Consider the following 22,400-nt stretch of genomic DNA (forward strand, 5'->3'; position numbering starts at 1 on the left):
ACAACCAATAACTTTGACAATAAAGAGGATGTAAACCTCTCCTATACCCAGTAAAGTGAACAGCCTCAGATGATACACAGAGATGACACAAATCTCCCTACATAAGTTTTATATGTATATCTGCTGTCTTTCCCTTTCTGCATTCTTTGGAAAGTGCACATCATGCTATAAATCTTTCTTCCTCTTCCAGCAGTGGGTGTGGAGTCTGGGCATACACTGTGTGAGAGCTGATTTTAGGAAAGCCCCCCCCCCTCCGGGCCCCTCCACATAGGCAGAGGAACGAAGAAACATGCAGAGCTGTATTCTGAATAGACAAGCTCTCTGCTAATCTCCCTCTAAGCTCCCTCCCTGACACTAATTTCCAGCTGCTGTTATCGTGTGTGTCAGAAGTGACTCATGCTGATAATAGAGGAATGGAGCACCGGAAAGTAATGGCACTTAGAGCTTTGGAAAGAGATAAGTAAACACTACAGATAGATGTAGGTCAAATTTCATGAATGGGGTTTACTAACACATTAATGCAATATGGCCAACTGAGTCTCAAAGTAAGTGCACATTACTACTATTATTGGCACAGCCTGTTACAGGGATTTACATCTTATTCCTCATAAATGTCTGCTGTACATTGCAATGTGTGTCGCCATGTGTTTTTTGAAAGGCCTCTTTTAACAGGCCTGAATGGAAAATGAAGTTCAGAGTACTGAAATGCACCATGCAGTCATTTTCTTCTAACATGAAGTGTGAACCAGAGTTCATCTTCAAGAAACGGTCACTTTACTCATCCAGGCAAAATATTGGGTCTACTAAAACTTCAGTCCTGGACCCATTTATAATTCCCCAATCTCCCCCGCCGTCCCATTGTTCCCTTTGTAAACTCTCCTTGAATGGTGTAGGCCCTTACACAGGGTTGAAGTTGTCACCCTCTTGGTCAGGTGACAGTGTTTGGGCCTGGCAATTGGCCGCTCCGGCACAAGCACTGCATCCTAGGAAGAGGCCACATGCTCCCTCGTACCCAGAAATACAGGATATTAGTGAGTATAAGTGGGTCAGAGGTTGGCTACTAAAAGGCTCTTAAAAGCACTTAAAATTTCCTTCAAGAGCTGAAGTCTGTATTTGCCTATTTAACTACTTAAAGACGGCCCACCGCATATATACTGTGGCAGGGCGGCTCTATTGCGTGAAACGATGAACCTGTACATCATTTCGTGCATTAGATACTGTGGGCATGTGTGCTGATTGGCCAGAGGGGGAGCCAATCAGCAGGCCACACACGATCGCTCCCCAGAGAGATAGGACGGCGGTCAGCCGATGTAAACCAGGCAGGCCGCCGTTCTGTCAGAGATGAACACAGTGATCTTGTGTTCTTGCTAATCAGGAACACGGATCACTCTGTTCGTCTAGTGAGTCCATCCCCCACACGATTAGTAAGCACCCCCTAGAGCAGTGATGGCGAACCTTGGCACCCCAGATGTTTTGGAACTACATTTCCCATGATGCGCATGCACTCTGCAGTGTAGTTGAGCATCATGGGAAATGTAGTTCCAAAACATCTTGGGTGCCAAAGTTCGCCATCACTGCCCTAGGGACACACTTAACCCTTTGATCGCCCCGAGTGTTGACCCCTTGGCTGCCAGTGTCATTAGTACAGTAACAGTGCATATTTTTAGCACTGATTACTGCAGTAATGTCACTGGTTCCCAAATAAGTGTCAATTAGGTGTCTGATCTGCCCTCCGCAATGTCGCAGTCCCGCTAAAAATCACCACCACTACTAGTAAAAAAAATAAATAAATAATAAAAATGCCATAAATCTATCCCCTAATTTGTAGACACGATAACTTTTGCAAAAACCAATCAATATACGCTTATTGAGATTTTTTTAACAAAAAATATGTAGCAGAATACATATTGGCCTAAATTGATGAAGAAATTGGATTTTTACATTTTTTTTTATTGGATGTGTTTTATAGCAGAAAGTAAAAAAAAAAATTTTTTTTTCAAAATTGTCAGTCTTTTTTTGTTTCTAGCGCAAAAAATAAAAAACGCAGAGGTGATCATATAACACCAAAAGAAAGCTCTATTTGTGGGAATAAAACAACATCAATTTTATTTGGGTACAGCGTCGCACGACCGCGCAATTGTCAGTTTAAGTAACGCAGTGTTGTATCGCAAAAAATGGCCTGGTCATTAAGGGGGTAAAACCTTCTGGGGCTTAAGTGGTTAAGCACTCCAGGGCTGCCAGCCACTCTGAAAGTGATGTGAAGTACATACAGGTATTCAAGAGGCCTGATGTCTGCTGGCAATTTAGCAATTTGAAAGCAGAATTACATTAAAGTGAATCTCCAGAAAGCCTATTTCTACCTGAATTTGACTTGGTATCAGCTTCCTGTATTTTCCTGTACAGCTGTACTCAGACTGGAAGATGGTGGCAGCAGCAGCACTTGGATCAATCTGGTGTCCTGCATGCACATATGCTGACAAGGATTGGATACTTCTAAAAAAAACCTGGTAAATCTCAGGAATGGATGATTAAAAGTACAAATTTCCTTGATAGGTACATCTTCCATATAAGTACTGTTTATTAAAGTGCCTCTAAAGGAAATCTTTTTTTTTCTAAATAACAAACAGGTTATACTTACCTGCTCTGTGCTCACTCCTGAGCCATGTTCTGTGTGTCCATTCACACACAGAGAGCAGCTTGGCCCTGCTCTCTATTCATTGGCTCACTGGCTGTGATTGACAAAAGCAGGAGCCAATGGCGGTGTGGTCCAATGAGGAGAGAGAGATCCAGGAGAGCCTCTGCTCTCGTGAAGATCACTGGATCAAGATGGGGCTCAGGTAAGTATTAGGGGGGCTGAGGGGGGAGCAGCACTCAGAAGGTTTTTTACCTTAATGTATAGAATGCATTAAGGAAAAAAAACCTTGAGCCTTTAGAACCTTTTTAACTGTTGTCTGAAGTTCAGCTTTAAAGAGATGCACTGTATTAGATGTACCTATATTCATTAAAGGAACACATACCTCCCAACTTTTAGACATGGGAACGAGGGACAAGTATGTAGGCAATAGGACTTACCCCCTGCCATGTACCCTTAAAAGAGAATTATACAAAAAATGATTGATAAAACCCACAAGTGCTTTTTTTTTACCACTACTATTTATTTATATTGGCTTTTAAAATTAACAAATGCAGCAATTTAGAAATTGGATGAAAGGTTTAGCACTGGGAAATGATTTTTGATAGCAAAAAAGTACATTTAAATATCAGGCCAAAATGAGGGACAAATGAGGAGGAAAGAGGGACAGAGGAACTTTGTTCCAGATCATGCATAGTCCCTCAAAATCAGGGACAGTTGGGAGCTATGGGAACCTACAATCTGAATGTGTCTACAGACAGTGCCGGGACAAGGTCTACCAGTGCCCAGGGCGAACATGTCAAGCTGCACACCCCCACCCCCATGACCAGTTATCTTACACACACCTGATTAATCATTATAACTACATATAGAGTGCAGAGGTCAGGATTGGATGCGTTACAAAGTACAAGGATTATTAGGGGAGTGCTGGGGAGGCTGCTACACACAGAAGGCTTTTTATCTTAATGCATATAATTGAATATTTTTTCAGGTAAAAATTGTGCATTTATTATCATTTAAAACAGGAGCCTGCAAAGTATTGCACTGGTCATTTGCAGATCACGGGTGCAATGTCAGGCTCCTGCAGACACTGCCTACAGCTCTGTTGCCTATACAATACTTCTATATGGGCTGACAGAGTAAATGAACTACAGGCATGCTGATCAGTGTGCGCTTTGATTTGAGAGGGTAGAACTACCTCTTTAAACCATAGGCTTGAACGATTACTTGTTGAATCCATTTAGAAATAGTAGATTTCGATGCTGCCTGTCCTCTTAGGACCTTCAGGCAACACAAACAAAACATCAGTTTTTCCGAATCTGAGCAGTCGCCTTAAGTAGACTTTGACTGCTCTCACCACATCAAGAGAATGTAGTGATTTTTCTTCCATAGTACAGGGTTCTGAAAAAATGAAGGTAGAACAATATCCTGGCTTGGATAAAAACCTGATATTACCTTCAGTAAAAAGTTAGGATGAGGACGCAATACTACCTTATCCTTGATCAATAAAAATATGGCTCTTTACGAAAGAGCAGCCAATTCTGATACCCTTCTTGCAGCAGATATGGTTACCAGAAATAATTTTTCCTTGTCAAAAAAGGACCAAGGGAATATGTCGTATCGGCCCAAAAAAAGGCTGTTTTGTAATGCGACAAAACTAAATTCAAGTCCCAAGGGTTCAGGGGTTACCTAACCGGAGATTAAGCCGTGTTACCCCCTGAATAAAGTTACGAACCAAAGAATGCGAAGCAAGTGGTCGTTGAAATGAGGCCGAGATCTGTCCTTAGAAAGCACTCAATGCCAGCCTTATTTCTCACCCCATCTGCAGAAAGTCAAGGATTCCATCTTTGAGCTATTTCCTGGGGTGCAACTCCTGGTTTCACACCAGGAGACATATGTTTCCCAGACTCCATAATATATAATTATGGAGCCCGGCTCCCTTGCATTAACCAAGGTAGAAACTACTGAACCTGACAGCCCATGCTTCTTCAGAGTGTGGGTCTCCATAGCCAGACCGTTAAATTTAGCGTTTGTAAAGTAGGATGGAAAACCGGACCTTGCGAGAGAAGGTCTGGCCGTGATGGTAGGGCTCATGGGTCCCCTACTGCCATCTTTATGATCTCTGCATACCAAGATTTCCTGGAACCCGCTGGGGGCCACAAGAATCAATGACTTCCCTTCCTGCTTGATCCTGCGAAGAAGTCGTGGACGCAGGCAGAATAGGAGGGAATGCATACATCAGTGAGAACCGATTCCACGGGAATAGCAAGACATCTGTTCCGCATGCTAGCGGATCCTTTGTTCTTGATAAAAAGTTGTCGATTTCTTTATTGAACCTGGATGCAAACAGATCTATGTCTGGGATCCCCCATTTTTGACATATTGACAGGAAGATATCGGGGTGAAGGAACCATTCTCTCGGAAACAACTGCTGGCGACTCAAGTTGTCCGCCTGCAAATTTTCTATTCATAGAATGAAGACTGCCAATAGGCAAAGTACATTGTTTTCTGCCCAAGATAGGATATGATTCACCTTTCTCTGGGCCGCACAACTTCTTATGCCCCCTTGGTGATTAATATAGGCCATTGCTGTGGCATTGTCGGATTGAATCCTGCCAGGACAATACTGTAAACTGAACGTTCAAGCCCTCAGGACCAAGAGCTCTGCCTTAATTTCAAAAAAGTTTATGGGCAAGGTCATTTCTGATCTGGGCCACTTCTCTTGGACAGTTGCCTCTTCCAGGACTGTTCCCCAACCTAAACAAAAAAGGTTGGCATATGTTGTTACCACTTCCCAGGTAACTGAAGGAAGGATTTTCCCCTTAGTAGATTTTTGAATATTAACCATAAACTGAGGCTCCGGCACAACCAGCCTACAGCGCCTGGTATTTCCAGGCAGTCTCTCATTCGGGTACTAACCAGGCCTGACCCTGTTTAGCCTCCAAGATCAGACGAGTTCGGGCGCTATCATGGTGATGTGGCCATAGGCTTTGGAGTCAGACACATTGGGAATGTAGAGCTTGAACCCTTTGATCCAAGCCGATAGGATACTGTTTTGCAGCAGTCTCAAATGAAACTGAGCATAAGAAACGGCCTCGAATGAAGCCACCATCTTTCCCAACAACCTCATGCAAAGTTGAATAGTAGAAGAAATTCATCTTGCTTCGACCACCTAAATCAGTTCCTTTATGGCGCTGATCTTTGCCTGGGGTAAGAATATCCTTTTTTGGGTGTACCTATGATTGGACCCAAGTATTTTAGTCTTCTTCATGGTTTTAAAGAAGATTTCTCCTAGGTTGAGAATCCAACCTAGAAATTCCAGGTAGTTGAATGTGGTGACCATACTTTGGTCTGAGCAGGCTACCGACTGGTCTATCAAGAACAGATCGACTAGGTAAACCATAATCGTTATACCTTCGGCTCTTAATCTGGCTAGAAGAGGGGCCAGAACCTTTGTAAACACTCAAGGTGCAGTAGCTGGACCGGAAAGCAGAGTTACACACTGAAAATGAAGATTTTCCACCCCTAAAAGTAGATATTACTAGTGAGCAGGTAAATAGGCATATGGAGGTATGCATCTTTGATGTCGATTGACGCCAGAAGTTCTCCTCCTTGTAGGATGGAGATAACTGATTTGGATTGACTCCATACAAAAAAAGAGTGGTTATATTCAGGAATTTAATTTAGATTTTTGAGATCCAGAATGTCCATTTGGATTTGGCACCGTGAAAAAAAGAGATTTGAATCAAACCCAAACCTCTGTTCTTACATGGAGACCCCCATGATCACTTTTTTTTTTCCTCTGGATCCTTTGAAATGTTTGATCTGAGAAAACGAGGAGACGGGAACTCTTGGAACTCCAGTTTGTACCCTGGATCTATTGAGGAAGTCCCCCATTCGTCTCAACACTCTTCCTACCTTGAGAACTGCAGAAGAATTCCCCCTATTCGATTTAACCTGACGGTGGAAGCCGCTGTGACTGCCTGGAGGCTGATGCCTCTGGCAGAGGAGAAGGAGCTTTAAAACGAAAATACATTTACTCCTTTTCTTAAATGGCAAAAGGGGTGCTTTCCACTAGAATTTCTTTGGATGTATTATCCAAAACATCCTCAAATAGCTGTTTCACCGCAAAAAGGAAGACTAGCCAGGAGCTTCTTACAAGACGCTTAGCGAAGGGCGCAAGGCCTGAAGGATAGAATCTCTCATAGCAACTATTGCAAACATAAAGCTGCCTCCTGGGCCTGCTGAGCAGGATAACCTTAAACACCTGTTTAAACTGGTCTCTCAATGATTAAGCAATTACTGTCAGCGCAGGCTGAGACACTCAATCTGCCAGAGAAAAAAAGTGATTTTTTTTCCAATAGGAATTCCACCTTTTTAACCATTGGATCCCTAAGCATTTGAGCATTGTCTGCCGGACAAGTCAAACTTATCCACAGAGGATATAGCAGCGTTAATTGCTGGTATACCCAACTTAGTGAATTTCCTCCACCATAGGATAAAGTGTGAAAACTTTTTAGGAGGGAAAAAAATGCTTATCTAGGTGATCCTCAGATACAAAAAGCTTTTCCAGCAATGAATGGACAGGAAAAGGCCTGCACAGCTTGAGGAGGCTTTAGTGAACCCAAACAGTTAAGGGTACATAAATGTGGAGCGATCATTCAACAAGAAATTGTACCATCAATCTTAAGATTGGAACAGCTGATTCTCCCGCATTTGACACCTCAGAAGAGGAGTCATCAGCCTCACCACGGTCCCCTGAGGGAATTCGTCTTCTCCTGCCCCTAGTTCCTCAGTTTAAGTGGCCTTGGTAATTGAAGAGAACCTGTCGCATTTTGACCGACACTGGGATGCGATTAAAGTCGCTAAACTTTTTTTTTTAAACATCATAAAATAAACAGGGGCTGCAGTGTTAAAAACAGTTGCAGACATTTCATGGCCTTGATGCTTACTCTGACCAGCCACCCCCTCTCAGGGGAGGATGCCATTGTAGAGATGAATAGGCTTTCCAGAGCTTGAGGGAGACCTTTTTAGCTTTTTTTTGGGGGTGTTTCAACCCCCCATTCTGGCCTTTGCACGATGCACAAAGCAGAGGTACTACCAGAAGAAATCGCATCCACTGCTTGAGCAATTGTCCAGCCACAGCCGCTGCTATTAATGCTCAGTCTGATGCAAATAGTAAATGTGTCAAATAGGAAATGCCTATATCACCAAAACCTCTTTCATGCTTTTCTTTGCTCTTATGTCTCTCTGACAATTTTGCAGCCAGCATAAATGGAGTTTTTTGTTTTTTTAAAAACACACTCCCGCGTTGGAGGACGCCAACGCCGGGCTAAGCCCCGCCCCCACCGTCGTATCACGCCCCTCTCCTTTCTTTCTCAAGAATGGAGCCTAAGAGAGAGCCAGATTTTTTTCTGGAAATGGCTGTAAAGGAGGCAGACATAGAGCAAGGGCACATCCTTTATTTTTTTTTCTTCCTTCCTCCACCGCCGGGCAAATCAAAAAGTGCAGCGCACTTCGCACATGCACAATAGTGGACCGGGTGTAAAGCCGGAAGGCTTCACTGCTGGGTTCCCTTACCTGGAATGGTGGCGGCTACACCCAACAGTCGATCCAAAGATCGGCTGGGGTGCCGATATCGCAGGCTCCCTGGACAGGTAAGTGTCCATATAGTAAAAGTCAGCAGCTACAGTATTTGTAGCTGTTGACTTTTGTTTTTTTTTTCCCCAATGCGGAACTCTGCTTTAAAGAGGTTGTAAACCCGATTTAAAAATAAAACAAAAACAACCTCTAATACAAAGGCATAATGAGCTAGTATGCATCGCATCATAGCTCATATGAAATACCTTAGAACGAAGCCCTCCAGCAGTGCCCATTGAGATGGCTGACATCTTTCCTGGTGCTTCTTTCAGGTTTGCAGGCTCCGGCTCTGTTACTGGCCGAAACTGCAATGACGTCATTCCCGCGCATGCGCAAGCCACAGCACAGGACCCTGAAGCAACGACGGGAGTGGCCGTTCCTTCAGAGCACATGTGCCAATGACGTAATCAGGTCAGTATACAGTAAATATCTCCTAAACGGTGCAAGTTCAGAAGATAGTTACAGCCCCTATAGGTAAGCCTTATTATAGGCTTACCTGTAGGTACAAACAAACAAGGGGAGTTTACTTCCTCTTTAAAGCCAGATAAGGGAATGGTCATATGTCTGTAGGCACTGACCATGGTAGACACCCAAGTGTCCTGGATTTACAGCCATGTTGTATTTTTCTCAGTTGTCTGCTAAGCTGAGCACAAGCTTGTGTTTGTACCACGATCTTTTGTCAGAAGGATTTTCATCAGCCAGACTTTAAAGGGTCGGCCCACCCAAAGTGATCATTAGGATACTAGTGGAGCCTGCTTGATATGTGTTGGATACTCCTACACTGAAATCTCCCTGAGTTCCTCCCATTTAAAAGTCAGCAGCTACAAAAAGTGTAGCTGCTGACTTTTAATAAACAGACACTCATCTGTCCCACGGTCCAGCGATGCAGGCAAACAAAGCCTCGCTCCTCTTCCCCTCCTCTCCGCGGCACCGGCTTTGTAACTGTGGGTGCCCGGCTGTGGCTCTGCACTATGCACTATGAACGGCCGGGAAATCTTCTAGGATCTCTGACGTGTCCCAGAAGATTGCAGGGAGGGAGGAGGGAGAGGTGAACTTGCTTCCGGAACCGCGGCGCCAGGGGAGGAAGTGGAAGCTGGGTGCTTGTTAAAACTGGGTACCCACTCCCCCCCCAAAAAAATGACATTCCAAATGTGGCATGCCAGGGCGTCACCAGTACTTAAAGCGGAAGTTACATTTTTAGGTGGAACTCTGCTTTAATTTGGGCCGACTGAGGAGCTTTGGGTGTTCTCACCCATCTTTATGTGGTTTAGCTCCTCCTGTTGCCTTCTCCATATTATAAAAATACAAAAAAATTCAAGCGGGACCCTGTCATAATGGCCACAGACACCCACAAACCTTCTTTCTCGGGGTCTTCTCACTGATGATGTAACTTTTAGGGTCCTCTTCCTTCTCACTTCTTCTCCAGCGATAGTTCATCCTTAATGATGCAGGTAGTGTGCACACAGGGTGTGCTAGGTGTGCCTGGGCACACCCTAATTACCCTCTGTGGCACAGATTCCCCCTGTTTGGGCCCCTGATATTTCACCAAAGCAACTTAACAAGGCTCCTAAAAATATTGTAAAAAAAGAATTAAAAAAATAAAACGGTAGAAACGAATATAAAATTGCATTACCGGTATAATGATGTCAGCTCCATTCTCTGCAGATTTGTACTGTGAGCACAGGGTGACCCGATCATCTACCCCCAGTGGTGAGTCCATTAAAGTGGATGTAAACCCCCAAAAAATTTTTAATTTAGGCTTGTAACTTGTACAGTATAGGATGTCATATCATCTGTGCCCAGTATTGCCACAAAGAGCTAATCCAGCTCGGAGCAATCCTCTTATCTTTTTTCAGTGAGATAAAAAACTGACACACAGAGAAATAAGAGTCAGTTCTTTCCCATTGCTGTGAGTGGCAGGTGCTCCACACCTAGGCACGATTGGGCATTCTGAAGTCATGTGGTGACTTTTCTAGGTTTTGACTGGATGTTAGGGATCATAGCAGAAGTTCAGTGTAAGAAATACACAGGAGAAAATTCATGTTGACAAGGGGAGTGTAGAGGTGGGCGGGGAGTCTACTGACATCACGACTCCACCCACCGAGCTCCAGACAACAGGCCCACCCACAGAATCTGCAGTTTTTCGGGTCTAATAACAGACAGAGGGGAGACATTTGACAGGTAAAGATACATGCAGGAGGCATGTATATCCTTACAGATAACCCCTATGGCAGTAGTTTAGAAAGGATGAGAGTGGGTTTACATCCACGTTAAGGTTCATGTCAAAGAACTTTCTAGTCAAACGCTGCATTTTCTTTTTGAACACATACAGCTGCATTCAAATGGAAAATGCAGCGTTTGACCTGCTTTGCCTACAGTACAGATGCACCTAATAGGACATGCTGTGTCTACAAAAATGTAGCGCAACACAAAGCAGGTAAAGTACAGCCTCTGAACTGCATGTGTACTGCTAAATTAAAGTCAATGAGACATTACAGGCGCACATCAGTCGCAAGAAAATTGATGGATGGCCGTTGACATGAGCCCTTAAAAGAGATGTATGGGGTTTACAAAAAAAAACCTTATACTTACCTAGGTGGATGCAGCATCAGATCGCTGCCTCTGCACTGAAAACTGAGCGATCAAACACTGCTGATCACTCGGTTCTCCCCTGTGCTCTGAGCAGAGAGTGGTGACTATTACTCTCTGCTCTGCCCCTCTAGCACTCACTAGAGCATTGGGCTGTGGAGGGGACAAGAGCGGCTGGCTCAGTCTCCCAACGGCTCGCTGAGAGGTTGAGCCAGCTGCCTGTCCAGGCATCTGGGTGGATCCCGACTATAAAGAAGGGATCTTTCCCCAGCCTGGACTGGCTGAGTGAGGTTGGCTAAAAATGGGTCACAGGAGTGCAGAACGAACTGCACTTCTGTCATCCATAGGAGAAGTATAGCCAAAAAAAGCTTTGGCCATACTTCTCCTTTAACTCTGGGCTCACGGGTAGTGAATTTAATGACACTGGTTGTCATTCAACCAAGAGGAGAACTGGTTAGAAACCAGAGAACAGTGAATTTGCTGAGGACATTGCAGGCATAAAGCATAGTATTGTCCTAAAAGCAGATTTTTTTTTTTGTTTGTTTTACATTGTGCTGAGCAATGGATTTAAAAAAAAAAGTCTCACTGGAGCTGAGCTTTAACTTTACGAGTTTTCAGATCTTGATAAAACGTAGAATAGCATAAAACCAATACATTTCCTCTAATTGAAACCACATGACCGCTCTTCATCAAAAGTAAGTAAGATTAGTCACAATAGCCACGTCTCCTCCATATCACTGGAAAAGGTCCATTGGGCAGTTGGTACATGAGTCTGAAATGTTCATCACCATTCTTCCATGTAATGCGGGAATCCCTTTTCTGGACTGGTTAATGGCTGGCAGGCTCTTAAGCTTTCTCAGACGCTCGTAAAGTTCACAGTTTGGTTTTAAATCCCAGACCTGAAAAATGAATGCAAAACGAACTCCTGAAAATTAGGCTTGACACAAGGGCGTATGTTTATCTTGATGGCACATGATGCATAAAATCTAGAGGTCTTCTTAAAAGCTAATGACATTAAGCCCTGAAATGAATGATTACACATAGGGAAATATTGCGCACTGTGCCAAGCTCTGCACTTTTGGCTTTGTGGTCTCAGTATTTTAACAAACTCTGCTTTTTTATACGCTTCCAAGAGTTTGACAAAGACATTTCCCAGATGTTTTAGCCAAGACTGAAATTAAGCTTTCCAGGGCTGACTCATTGTAAAAAAAACACCCTTTGGGTGCCTGGGAGCCACCAAAAGGTTTTGCATATAAATATCTAACTTCTCATACTGTAATCAGGAGACCTTTAAAATAGAGATCCAAAAACACAAACTCCCAGTAGACTTATAAAATATTACATTTTTAATTTAAGCTTTAGAAGTATTCACACTGAAGGTTAAAGATCAGTTCCCAGATTTCCAACTAAGCCTCGGTTCACACCAGAGGCGGCACGACTTGCAGGTCGCCTCACCGAGGCGACCTGCACACGACTGCCGGGGCGACTTGCAAAACGACTTCTGTATAGAAGTCTATGCAAGTCGCCCCAAGTCGTCCCCAAAGTCGTACAGGAACCTTTTTCTAAGTCGGAGCGACTTGCGTCGCTCCGATTAGAACGGTTCCATTGTACTGAACGGGACGCTACTTGTCAGGCGACAAATCGTCCCAGTGTGAACCGAGGCTCAGAGCTTGAAGGTAAACCAAATTACATACACTATGGGGGTTATTTACAAAAGGCAAATCCACTTTGCACTACAAGTGCAAACTACAAGTGCAAAGTGCACTTGGAAGTGCACTGAAAGTGCACTTGGAAGTACAGTCGCTGTAGATCCGAGTAGGCCATGCAAGGAGAATAAAAAACAGCATTTTAGCTTGCACAAGATTGGATAATAAAATCAGCAGAACTTCCCCTCATTTCAGATCTACCCCTCAGATTTACAGCGACTGCACTTCCAAGGGCACTTTCAGTGCAATTTCAAGTGCACTTTGCACTTGTAGTTTTCACTTGTAGAGCAAGGTGGATTCGCCTTTCGTAAATAACCCCCTATATTACCATAATGTAGCGACATCCCTGACCTCTAAGGGCCTAATGATGACCTCCAGAGTTAGGGAGAGCTGACATCCTTCTTTGTAGTGTGGGTTACTAGACATGGTGGGTGTAATGCAAGATAGAATGATTGGGCACCAGTCACTTTTTGAATGCAAGAAAAAGAGATTTATTGTCTCTTAACAGAACTGGTGGAGAGAGGGTTAGGGCCAGGACACCCTTAGGCAGATGCAATAGTAATTGTCAGACTCTGAGACAAAAATAGGTGGACAGCTTTACAGGTAGAGGGCCTTTAGGCTGGATGCAGCAACTGTATTTGTAGAACTGCTGTACCCTAGTGGAAACTGAACTTTCAACAGTCAGTAGAGATCTGTACACGTAACTCACAGTAACTCGTTATAGATTTTCTCTCACATCTCACAGTATTCTACTGTAGATCTTCACTCACTGAGCTCCCGGTCTCTCACTAGACTTCAAGACCCCAGACATGACTGGATCCCCTGAGCTCTTCCACAGCTAACCTGCTGTATACTCCTCAAGCGTCATCCCTGCTAACTTGCTGGGTCCCTGGCTTGGCACTCTACTGAAACGTTCCCACTTCTTCATCGTCCCCGACTGGTGAAAAGGCTACTCTGGTACTTCTTCAGACTTCCATACACTGGCCTCTGATAACAGGAGTGGTTGTCCCTTACTGGCAACTGCTTCCCCTTTACCTCTGGCCTTGGTCCTCACTTGCCCCTAGCGACAGGAGTGGTCGCCCCTTATGCATACCTCCAAACATTTTGAGATGAGGGACACCTACTAACAAACGTATGTAGGCATATGACACGTCCCCTTGCCACACCCCCTTAAAGGAGAATTAACCAAAAAAAGGTTAATTAAATCCACAAGGGCTAATTTTTACCACTGCTAGTCCTTTATATTGACTTTTAAAAGGTACAAATGCAGCCATTTAGAAATTGGATGAAAGGTTTAGCACTGGGAAAAATCTTTGAAAGATAAAAAGTGCATTTTATATACAACTATATGGATCAGACCAAAACAAGGGACAAATTAGGAGGAATGAGGGACAGAGGGACATTGTTCCAAATCAGGGATAGTCCCTCGAAATTTAGGGACATTTGGGAGCTATGCCTTATGGCAACTGTTTCTCCCTCACCACTGGCAACAATTCAGTTCCCCGTCCGGCGGAAACTCTGCAATTCGGCTGGGCTTCAGACCTGAAGCTTCCCAACCCCGCATTGCTTCTCTCAAACCTGGATAGGCCTCAGACAGCCTAGCAGCCAGGTGCTCCCGGGATAGGCCTCAGGCATCTGGCCTAGCAACCCGGAGCCTTATGACACACATCCACCCATGCAGCTGTCCAAGTGGCATAGAACACCGATCATCTGACTCCTCCTGAATAAATGGGCTCTTCCAGCAGGCCAAGGGACTAAAAAAACCCCTGCCAATTGGCTGAAACAACCCATCCACTCCTAGTCTGAATTCACTAGGCCCTGGTCATTCTAATGCCACAGGGAACAATGCCACCTAGTGACAGAAGAGAGAGAGGTGCATCAAATCCAGAGTCAGGGAAAAGCCAGTGAATTCCCTTTCAATCAGCCAGGCTAGTTACCACCTAGCAAGCTAAATTTGTTAGCAACCCTGCCTACTACCAGGGTGCTACATCAAGTATTGGGACACATGTCTTTACACACACATGAACTTTAATGGCATGCCAGTCTGTAGGGTTCAATATTGAGTTGGCCAACCATCTGCAGCTATAACAGCATCAACTCTTCTGGGAAGGCAGCTCACAAGGTTTAGGAGTGTGTCTATGGGAATGTTTGACTATTCTTCAGAAGAGCATTTGTGAAGTCAGGCACTGATGTGGACGAAAAGGCCTGGCTCGCAATCTCTGCTCTAATTCATCCCAAAGGTGTTCTATGGTGTTGAGGTCAGGACTCTGTACAGACCAGTCAAGTTCTTCCACCCCAAACTCGCTCATCCATCTTTTTATAGATTTTATGCTCCCAACTTTGTGGGAACAGTTTGGGGATGGCCCCTTCCTGTTCCAACATGACTGCACACCAGTGCACAAAGCGAGGTCCATAAAGACATGGAGAGAGGGTGACCAGCCAGTGACTTAACAGAGAAATGAGAAGCAGCGCACTGATGCGCTCATCTCTCTTCTCCTATTAGCATTTTCTTGCCAGCACATGAACCCGGCCGCACAACTGACTGAAACTTTGTGCTGTTGTAACACACCACAAGGCACATATGTGAACGATATATATCTGTTGAAGTGCAATGAGCTTAAAAAAAATAGTGCATGTCCATTTTTGTGTGCGTTAAGGTGCACTGGCAGCCTATTTAAATTGAACAGGCTGCCTTAATGCTGTGCAGTGCAACATGCAGTAATGTGTTGTGTTATCAAAATGTGTGTGGGGCCTTAAGGAAATACAGGTGACATTGCTTTTTGTAGATCTCCTTTTAAAAACACTACCTACCTTACTGTCATGTTGATCCTTCGGCTTCAACAATTTCTGAATTATTGACCTGAAACAAGTATGCACCCAGTGAAGGCAGGTGTTCTGAGCTGCATGCTTGTCCCATAATGACATGTTTCATTTAAAGGCCAGGTCCTTTGAGTGCTTTTCATTTTTACATTTAGAATCAGCTATTAAAAATTCCACACTCTAGTACTGTACTGAAAGTCTTCGCATCGTTTTATTATTCAGATCAGAAAAGATAATCACCAAAAACTGTAATTGGTACAATACACTTACTTCTGAAACAGAGATCTTCATATGGAAAATTCAGGGGTTTGCTCACCTTTACTCCCTGCTGCAGTCTGCCAGTTGTCAGCAAGAGCTGACAACTAATTCCAGCCAGATGCAGAGTGGCATGCTAGAAATGGATGTAAGCCAGATCCTAATATTTATATGTGAAGATTTCACTGGTGGTCATTGTAGTGCCCCCTAACAATGGTAGTCAGGATAGAAGGATCCCTAATATTGGTGGTCAGTGGAAAATGCCCTTAGATTGGTGGCCAGTGTAGCGTCTTCTGATATCAGTGGTTAGTAGAAAAGGGCCCTTACTTTGGTGGTCAGTGTTGTGTCCCCTGATATGGGTGATCAGTGGAACAGAACACCCCAGGGGCGCATCTAGAGCATTTGGCACCCGGGGCGGATCCTATATCTGGTACCCCCCCAACCTTTAAAATGTAAAAACACCCCACTGTGCCCCTGCATACCTCTGCATCCCCCAATATCCCTCTGTCACTACTTTGTACCCCCTCTCCACAACTTGACCCCTTTACATTACACAGACCCTCCCCCGCAGCTCTGGACCCCTGCACATTACACAGCCCCCCCTGCAGCTCTGGACTCCTTTACATTACACAGCGCCCTGCACCTCTGGACCCCTTTACATTACACAACCCCCTGCACCTCTGGACCCCATTACATTACACAACCCCCTGCACCCCTGGACCACATTACATTACATTACACAGCACTCTGCACCTCTGGACCCCTTTACATTACACAACCCCCTGCACCTCTGGAGCCCTTTACATTACACATCCCCCTGCACCTCTGGACTCCTTTACATTACACAACCCCCTGCACCTCTGGACACCTTTACATTACACAACACCCTGCACCTCTGGACCCCTTTACATTACACAATCCCCTGCACCTCTGGACCCCTTTACATTACACAACACCCTGCACCTCTGGACCCCTTTACAATGCACAACCCCCTGCACCTCTGGACCCCTTTACATTACACAGCCCCCCCACCCCACAGCTCTGGACCCCTGCACATTACACAGCCCCCCCACAGCTCTGGACCCCCTGCACATTACACAGCCCAACCCATAGCTCTGGACCCCCTGCACATTACACATCCCTCCCCCACAGCTCTGGACCCGCTGTACATTACACAGCCTCCCTCCACAGCTCTGGACCCACTGCACATTACACAGCCCCCCCAGTTTTGGAGCCCCTGCATGTTGCATAGCTCTGCCCATTCCTACCTCTTCCTGTCCTCTATTCAGCGCTGCCCCACTGTCTCTCGCTCTCCCTCCCCTGCCGTACAAGAGAGCGAGAGACAGTGTTTCCTTTCTCCTGCTCTGGCGGCCAGTCCTGCGTGTCACCCGGGTAGCGGTACAGTCCGCACCCGACCTGGGCACCCCCTGCACCCTGTCACAGTTGGGCTCTCCCTGTGCTGTCAGCCTGTCACATTGCCACTGCGCTGCCAAGCCCACCCCGCTGACACTGTTTCATACAGGGGAGGACGGGGGCGCCGCCTGACACCCCCCCCCCAGTGTGTGGCACCCGGGGCGGACCGCCCTCCAGTTAGTACACCACTGACTGCACGACTAATAGTTGTCTAGTGGACAGATTCTCCCACCTGAGCTGTGGATCTCTACAGCTTCTCCAGAGTTACCATGGGCCTCTTGGCCGCTTCTCTGATTAATGTTCTACTTGCCCGTCCTGTCAGTTTAGGTGGACGGCCATGTCTTAGTAGTTTTGCAGTTGTGCCATACTCTTTCCATTTTCGGATGATGGATTGAACAGTGGTCCATGAGATGTTCAAAGCTTGGGATATTTTTCTATAACCTGACTCTGCTTTAAACTTTTCCACAACTTTATCCTGACCTGTCTGGTGTGTTCCTTTGCCTTTTTGATGCTGTTTGTTCACTAAGGTTTTCTAACAAACCTCTGAGGGCTTCAGAGAACAGTTGTATTTATACTGTGATTAAATTCCGCACAGGTGGTCTCTATTTACTAATTAGGTGACTTCTGAAGGCAATTGGTTCCACTAGATTTTAGTTAGGGGTATCAGAGTCTGAATACAAATGCACGCCACACTTTTGAGATATTTATTTGTAAAACATTTTGAAAACCAATTATCATTTTCCTTCCACCTCACAATTATGTACCACTTTGTGTTGGTCTATCACATAAAATCCCAATAAAATACATTTACATTTTTGGTTGTAACATGACAAAATGTGGAAAGTTTCAAGGGGTATGAATACTTTTTCAAGGCACTGTATATAAAAGGCAATGCATCATTTCTGTTTTGATAGATATGTGTACAACCCATAATGGCTGACACCCCCTATGAACATTACCTGTATACCTTCATTGTAATCTCATTTACCACACATAGAAACAAATCTTGAAAAAAAATGCAGAAGCATACAATACATCCATATATAATAAATGAATTGTTAACAAATATTGTTCTAATTCATGTTCTTTGTTTCAGATGGGATCATACAAACTTTTATATGATACAAGTACGTAACCACTAAAAACGCCCAGGTAAAAATGAGAGTTCGTCTTAAAGGGGATATTCTCTGCACTCTTTTTCTCTTAATCGCTCTATGTACATTATTCTACACTCTGATGAGACCAACGTCAAAAATATCCCCTGTTAAACCAAAGCAGGTAAAGATTGTGTCCAAAACTGCAAAGCCGAGGAAGTTTTTGGAGACAAATGAAAGGGCGAGTAGTGCCAGGCTTCTCTCCGAAGCATACCATGTAGAGGAAGATATTGAGGAGAATAAGCCTACTGATCAGGCTGCAGTTACACCACCAGTGTTTGACTTTCATCAGTATCTCAAGAGTAAAGACCAGCGAAACTTCACCTTGCTGATCAACCAGCCAAATAAATGTTCCAAACCCCCAGGAGATTCATTCCTCCTCATTGCTGTAAAGTCTATTGTGGAAGAATTTGACCGACGAGAGAGTGTGCGCAAGACCTGGGGTCGAGAAGGGGTTATTAATGGGGCAAGGGTTCGAAGAGTGTTCCTTCTGGGAACGCCCAGGAATAAATCTGCTGTGTCCATGTGGGAGTCGCTCATGCAACAGGAGAGCCATTACTACAAGGACATCCTACTTTGGGATTTTCTTGACACCTTTTTTAACTTGACACTGAAAGAGATTCACTTCCTTAGCTGGGCAGAACAATTCTGCGGCAACGTTAAGTTTGTATTTAAAGGAGACACTGATGTTTTTGTTAATGTAGAGAATCTGATTAGTTACTCACAGACTCAAGATCCTTCCAAAGACTTGTTTGTTGGTGATATTATAAATCGTGCTAAGCCTATACGATCAAAGAAGAGTAAATACTACATACCAGAGACAATGTATGGATTAGGCATGTACCCAGCATATGCGGGTGGGGGAGGATTCCTAATGTCAGGCGTGACCATGAAGAAACTATCCAAATCCTGCAATGAGGTGGAGCTCTTCCCCATAGATGATGTCTTTCTTGGCATGTGCTTACAGAGAGTTAACATCACGCCAGTGCTACATGAAGGGTTTAAAACTTTTGGAATCACCAAACCCTCAGCGGCCCCCCACCTGCAAACATTTGATCCTTGCTTCTACCGGGACTTGATGGTGGTACATAGCCTAAAGCCTGCAGAGATCTGGCTTATGTGGAATCTGCTTCACAGTCAACAACCACCATGTTCTCAGAGACAGCGGATAAAGAAACTTTTTCATTGGAGGAAGAAGAAGGCAAAGCAAGCAATAAAAGCAGTTACAAACAAAAAAATGAGGACAGAGGTCCCAGATACAGGCTCACAGAATCAAATATTGGAAATGTTGGGACTAAAAAAACAATACTATTAAATTACTAAGGTAATGGGGTCTGCAACACAAATTAGTTACAGGCCCTGATTACTCAGGATATTCCTAGATCATGGTGACAAAATGGGCAGTGTGCCATTCATTAGTGGGTGGTGCTCAAATTACCATGATTGAAAGTTGGGATTGGCCATGTGGTCTCCACATTTGTTCGAGGAACTGGAGTGTTTGCAACCATGCAGTTGTAACAAAGCCTGGAGGAAAAGAAAAATGCTTGGTCTTCTAAACTTTTTGGCAAAATGATAAGTGGAATCAGAGCAGTTAATACAGGCACACCCACTTCCTCCTTTTCAATAGCATATCTTACAAAGAATGCAAAAGTTCTTCTCACCTGCCATAGTGAAGAATAGCAATAGTTGTATCAAAACATGTTTCAAAAGAATTGTAATTACAACGCTTTCACAATACCTGCCTTTATATGTAACTGCTTTTAAATCACCTGCAGCCATGTGGGCTGCATTAGAGTACATCATAAGAATGAGGCCTAGTATTGCACAAAAAGAATATAATTTATGTAAATATACAAACAAAAAAAATACTGTAGTGCGGTCAAATGGATTATTTTTCGAAATAAAAATGTTATCTAAAGTCAAGCTATGATGATTAACACTACATGTTGTACAAATTGCTATCACAGTATTAAAGTGGAAAGGAAATTATGTATGGGCAGCCCCTAGAAAGTGTATGCAGCTCACCTGCACTGGAGCAGTACCTTGTCTTATGAATTGTATATGTGTGTTTGGGTTTTAGAATTTTTGTTTTCTGTAATTTCCACTTTAGAATGCAACACTATTTAAAAATCAAAGAATTCCCTTCTACTGACTTCTTGGAAACACTGCAGAATGCCAAGATGAAGATTATGTCCCGTTCTTTTTTTTTTTTTAAAGATATTTTTATTACATTTGTACATCAACATACAAAAGAAAAACTTTGGTTATTCATAGCATTGCATTTTGCATAGGTACACTTGAGTGGTCAATAAACAGATTTCAATTTACATGTCTCTTGTGGTTATTAAGTACAAAGTTACAGGGAATGATCAGCATGCACTTCTCCATTTATGAAGCAACCAGGGGGGTTGACATGGTAAGGAACAGTACACAGCAGAGTATCTACCTGTAGTAAGGGTTAGAGGACTTGCCAGTCATCTGCCCCATATTTTGTGAAAGGTTTTGGTTGTTTTCCGAACCTCAAACATGAGTTTGTATAGAGGCAAAGAGTCATTGATCAGTTTTAGCCAGAAGGATTTTAGAGGTATTTGTGATCCTTTCCAGGACAATAGAATGGCTTTCTTTGCGTAGAAATGGAGGATGTGAAGGAGTCTCTTTGCATGGGTTGAAATGTGAAGATCCTCAAAAATGCCTAGGAGGCAATTTTTGGGGTGGAGAATGTTTTGTGAGGCCTATTGCCGATGAGATGAAAGACCCTATCTCCATCCAAAAGTCTCAGATTATTGGACAAGTCCAGAAACAGTGTAAAAAGTCTGCCATTCGGCCACATCCTCGTCTGCTGTGAGAGCCAATCCCATTTTATGTAACCTAGCAGGGGTAAGGTGGGATAGGTGAAAAATGTTTATATTTATGATACGATCTTTGGAGGATATTACTGAGGTCTTGTATGTGTCACTGAATTAGAACCAGTCATCTTCTGTAAGTGTACTGTCCATAGAGGCCCATTTCGCCTGGGCCACTCGGAATCTAGGGTTACAGTCAGTCATAAGGGCAGCATAGTATGCGGAGATAAGTTTAGTAAGGTCAGGGTGTCGTAGTATTTTCTCTAACTGAGGTATAATGACAGGGTTTTCTAAAGAGCCAAACTGGGCACGAATAGCGTGTCGGAGTTGGTAATAGAAGAACATATATGAGTGTGGTAGGTCAAAATCAGCATGCATCTGTTGAAAGGACTTAAATCCCTGCTTATCATACAAATGACACAGGTATTTAACTCCTTTGGAATACCAACGTTGTGGGTCAGGTATAGAGCACAGTTCTTTCAAGTTTGGATTGAACCACAGAGGGTCGTTAGGGAACGCTGACCATGACTCCTTTGAAATTTTTGAGACAATTATTTTAAACAGGGAGAATGAGGTATTTAGTATAGATGTGCCTGGGCTGTCCGGAACACGACCTCTGTATATAATGTTATGGAGGGTCTCTAGAGAGGATGCGATAGCTCTCTCAGTGGATGTACAGGCGTTTGCCGCAACGGGGTGCAGGCAGTCATGAATGTGGACCAGTTGGCCAAATAGTATAAGTCAACGCAGGGCCGCCATCAGGGGGGGTACAGCCGTCACAGGTGTAAGGGGCCCCGGGGCCCGCCCGGGCCAGGAGAAGACAGGATGGGTGGGTGGAGGGGAGCCGTGCTGTGCATTACACAAACGATCTCCCAGCTTCTGCTGTTCTTGTGTCGCTGACACTGAACTCTGACATCAAGCTCTTGACCAGTGTAGTCCAGATTTTCCCCCATTTTAACTTATTAAAAGCCACCTAATACTCCGCCCCTTTCCTTCCTCAATAATGAGACCACACCATATTTCTGGAGTATAAAATGGCCACGACAGCCTCTTTATTAAAACAACCGTATAAAATTACTCCAATATCAAAATTTAAATATATAAATAACATATATATATAACATATATATATAACCTTAGATAAAGTTCAACATATTTTAAACCAATCTGTTGGTCAGTGACGGAGCTACACCCCTTTTTACCACCCATCAACAAACAGTACACTGCGAGCACCATGATTTAAACTGATAAGGCCTCCAGCTGTACCGCTCGGAGACAACCCCTGCCCGCAGTGCAACATACCGGTATTCCGTTTCTGAATACACAGGAGGGGCCATACTATTGATGA

The 22,400-nt window shown here is 44.1% G+C and overlaps 1 protein-coding gene across 5 annotated transcripts in view; it reads left to right on the forward strand.

The window, feature by feature from the left end:
• Positions 1 to 20,536, forward strand: part of B3GNT9 (UDP-GlcNAc:betaGal beta-1,3-N-acetylglucosaminyltransferase 9) — a 55,294-nt gene extending 34,758 nt beyond the window's left edge. For 4 of the 5 annotated variants that reach the window (XM_073605481.1, XM_073605483.1, XM_073605484.1 and 1 more), the window contains exon 2: positions 18,152 to 20,536. In XM_073605481.1, the coding sequence (XP_073461582.1) occupies positions 18,214 to 19,524 (1,311 nt within the window). In that variant the 5' untranslated portion in view covers positions 18,152 to 18,213 and the 3' untranslated portion in view covers positions 19,525 to 20,536. Of the gene's footprint in view, positions 1 to 8,544; positions 8,684 to 18,151 lie in introns of all 5 variants that reach the window. The other variant, XM_073605482.1, reaches the window with a different exon arrangement.
• The last annotated feature ends 1,864 nt before the right edge of the window (positions 20,537 to 22,400 follow it).

The sequence above is a fragment of the Aquarana catesbeiana genome, linkage group LG11 (assembly GCF_042186555.1).
Source record: "Aquarana catesbeiana isolate 2022-GZ linkage group LG11, ASM4218655v1, whole genome shotgun sequence".
Classification (NCBI taxonomy): domain Eukaryota; kingdom Metazoa; phylum Chordata; class Amphibia; order Anura; family Ranidae; genus Aquarana; species Aquarana catesbeiana.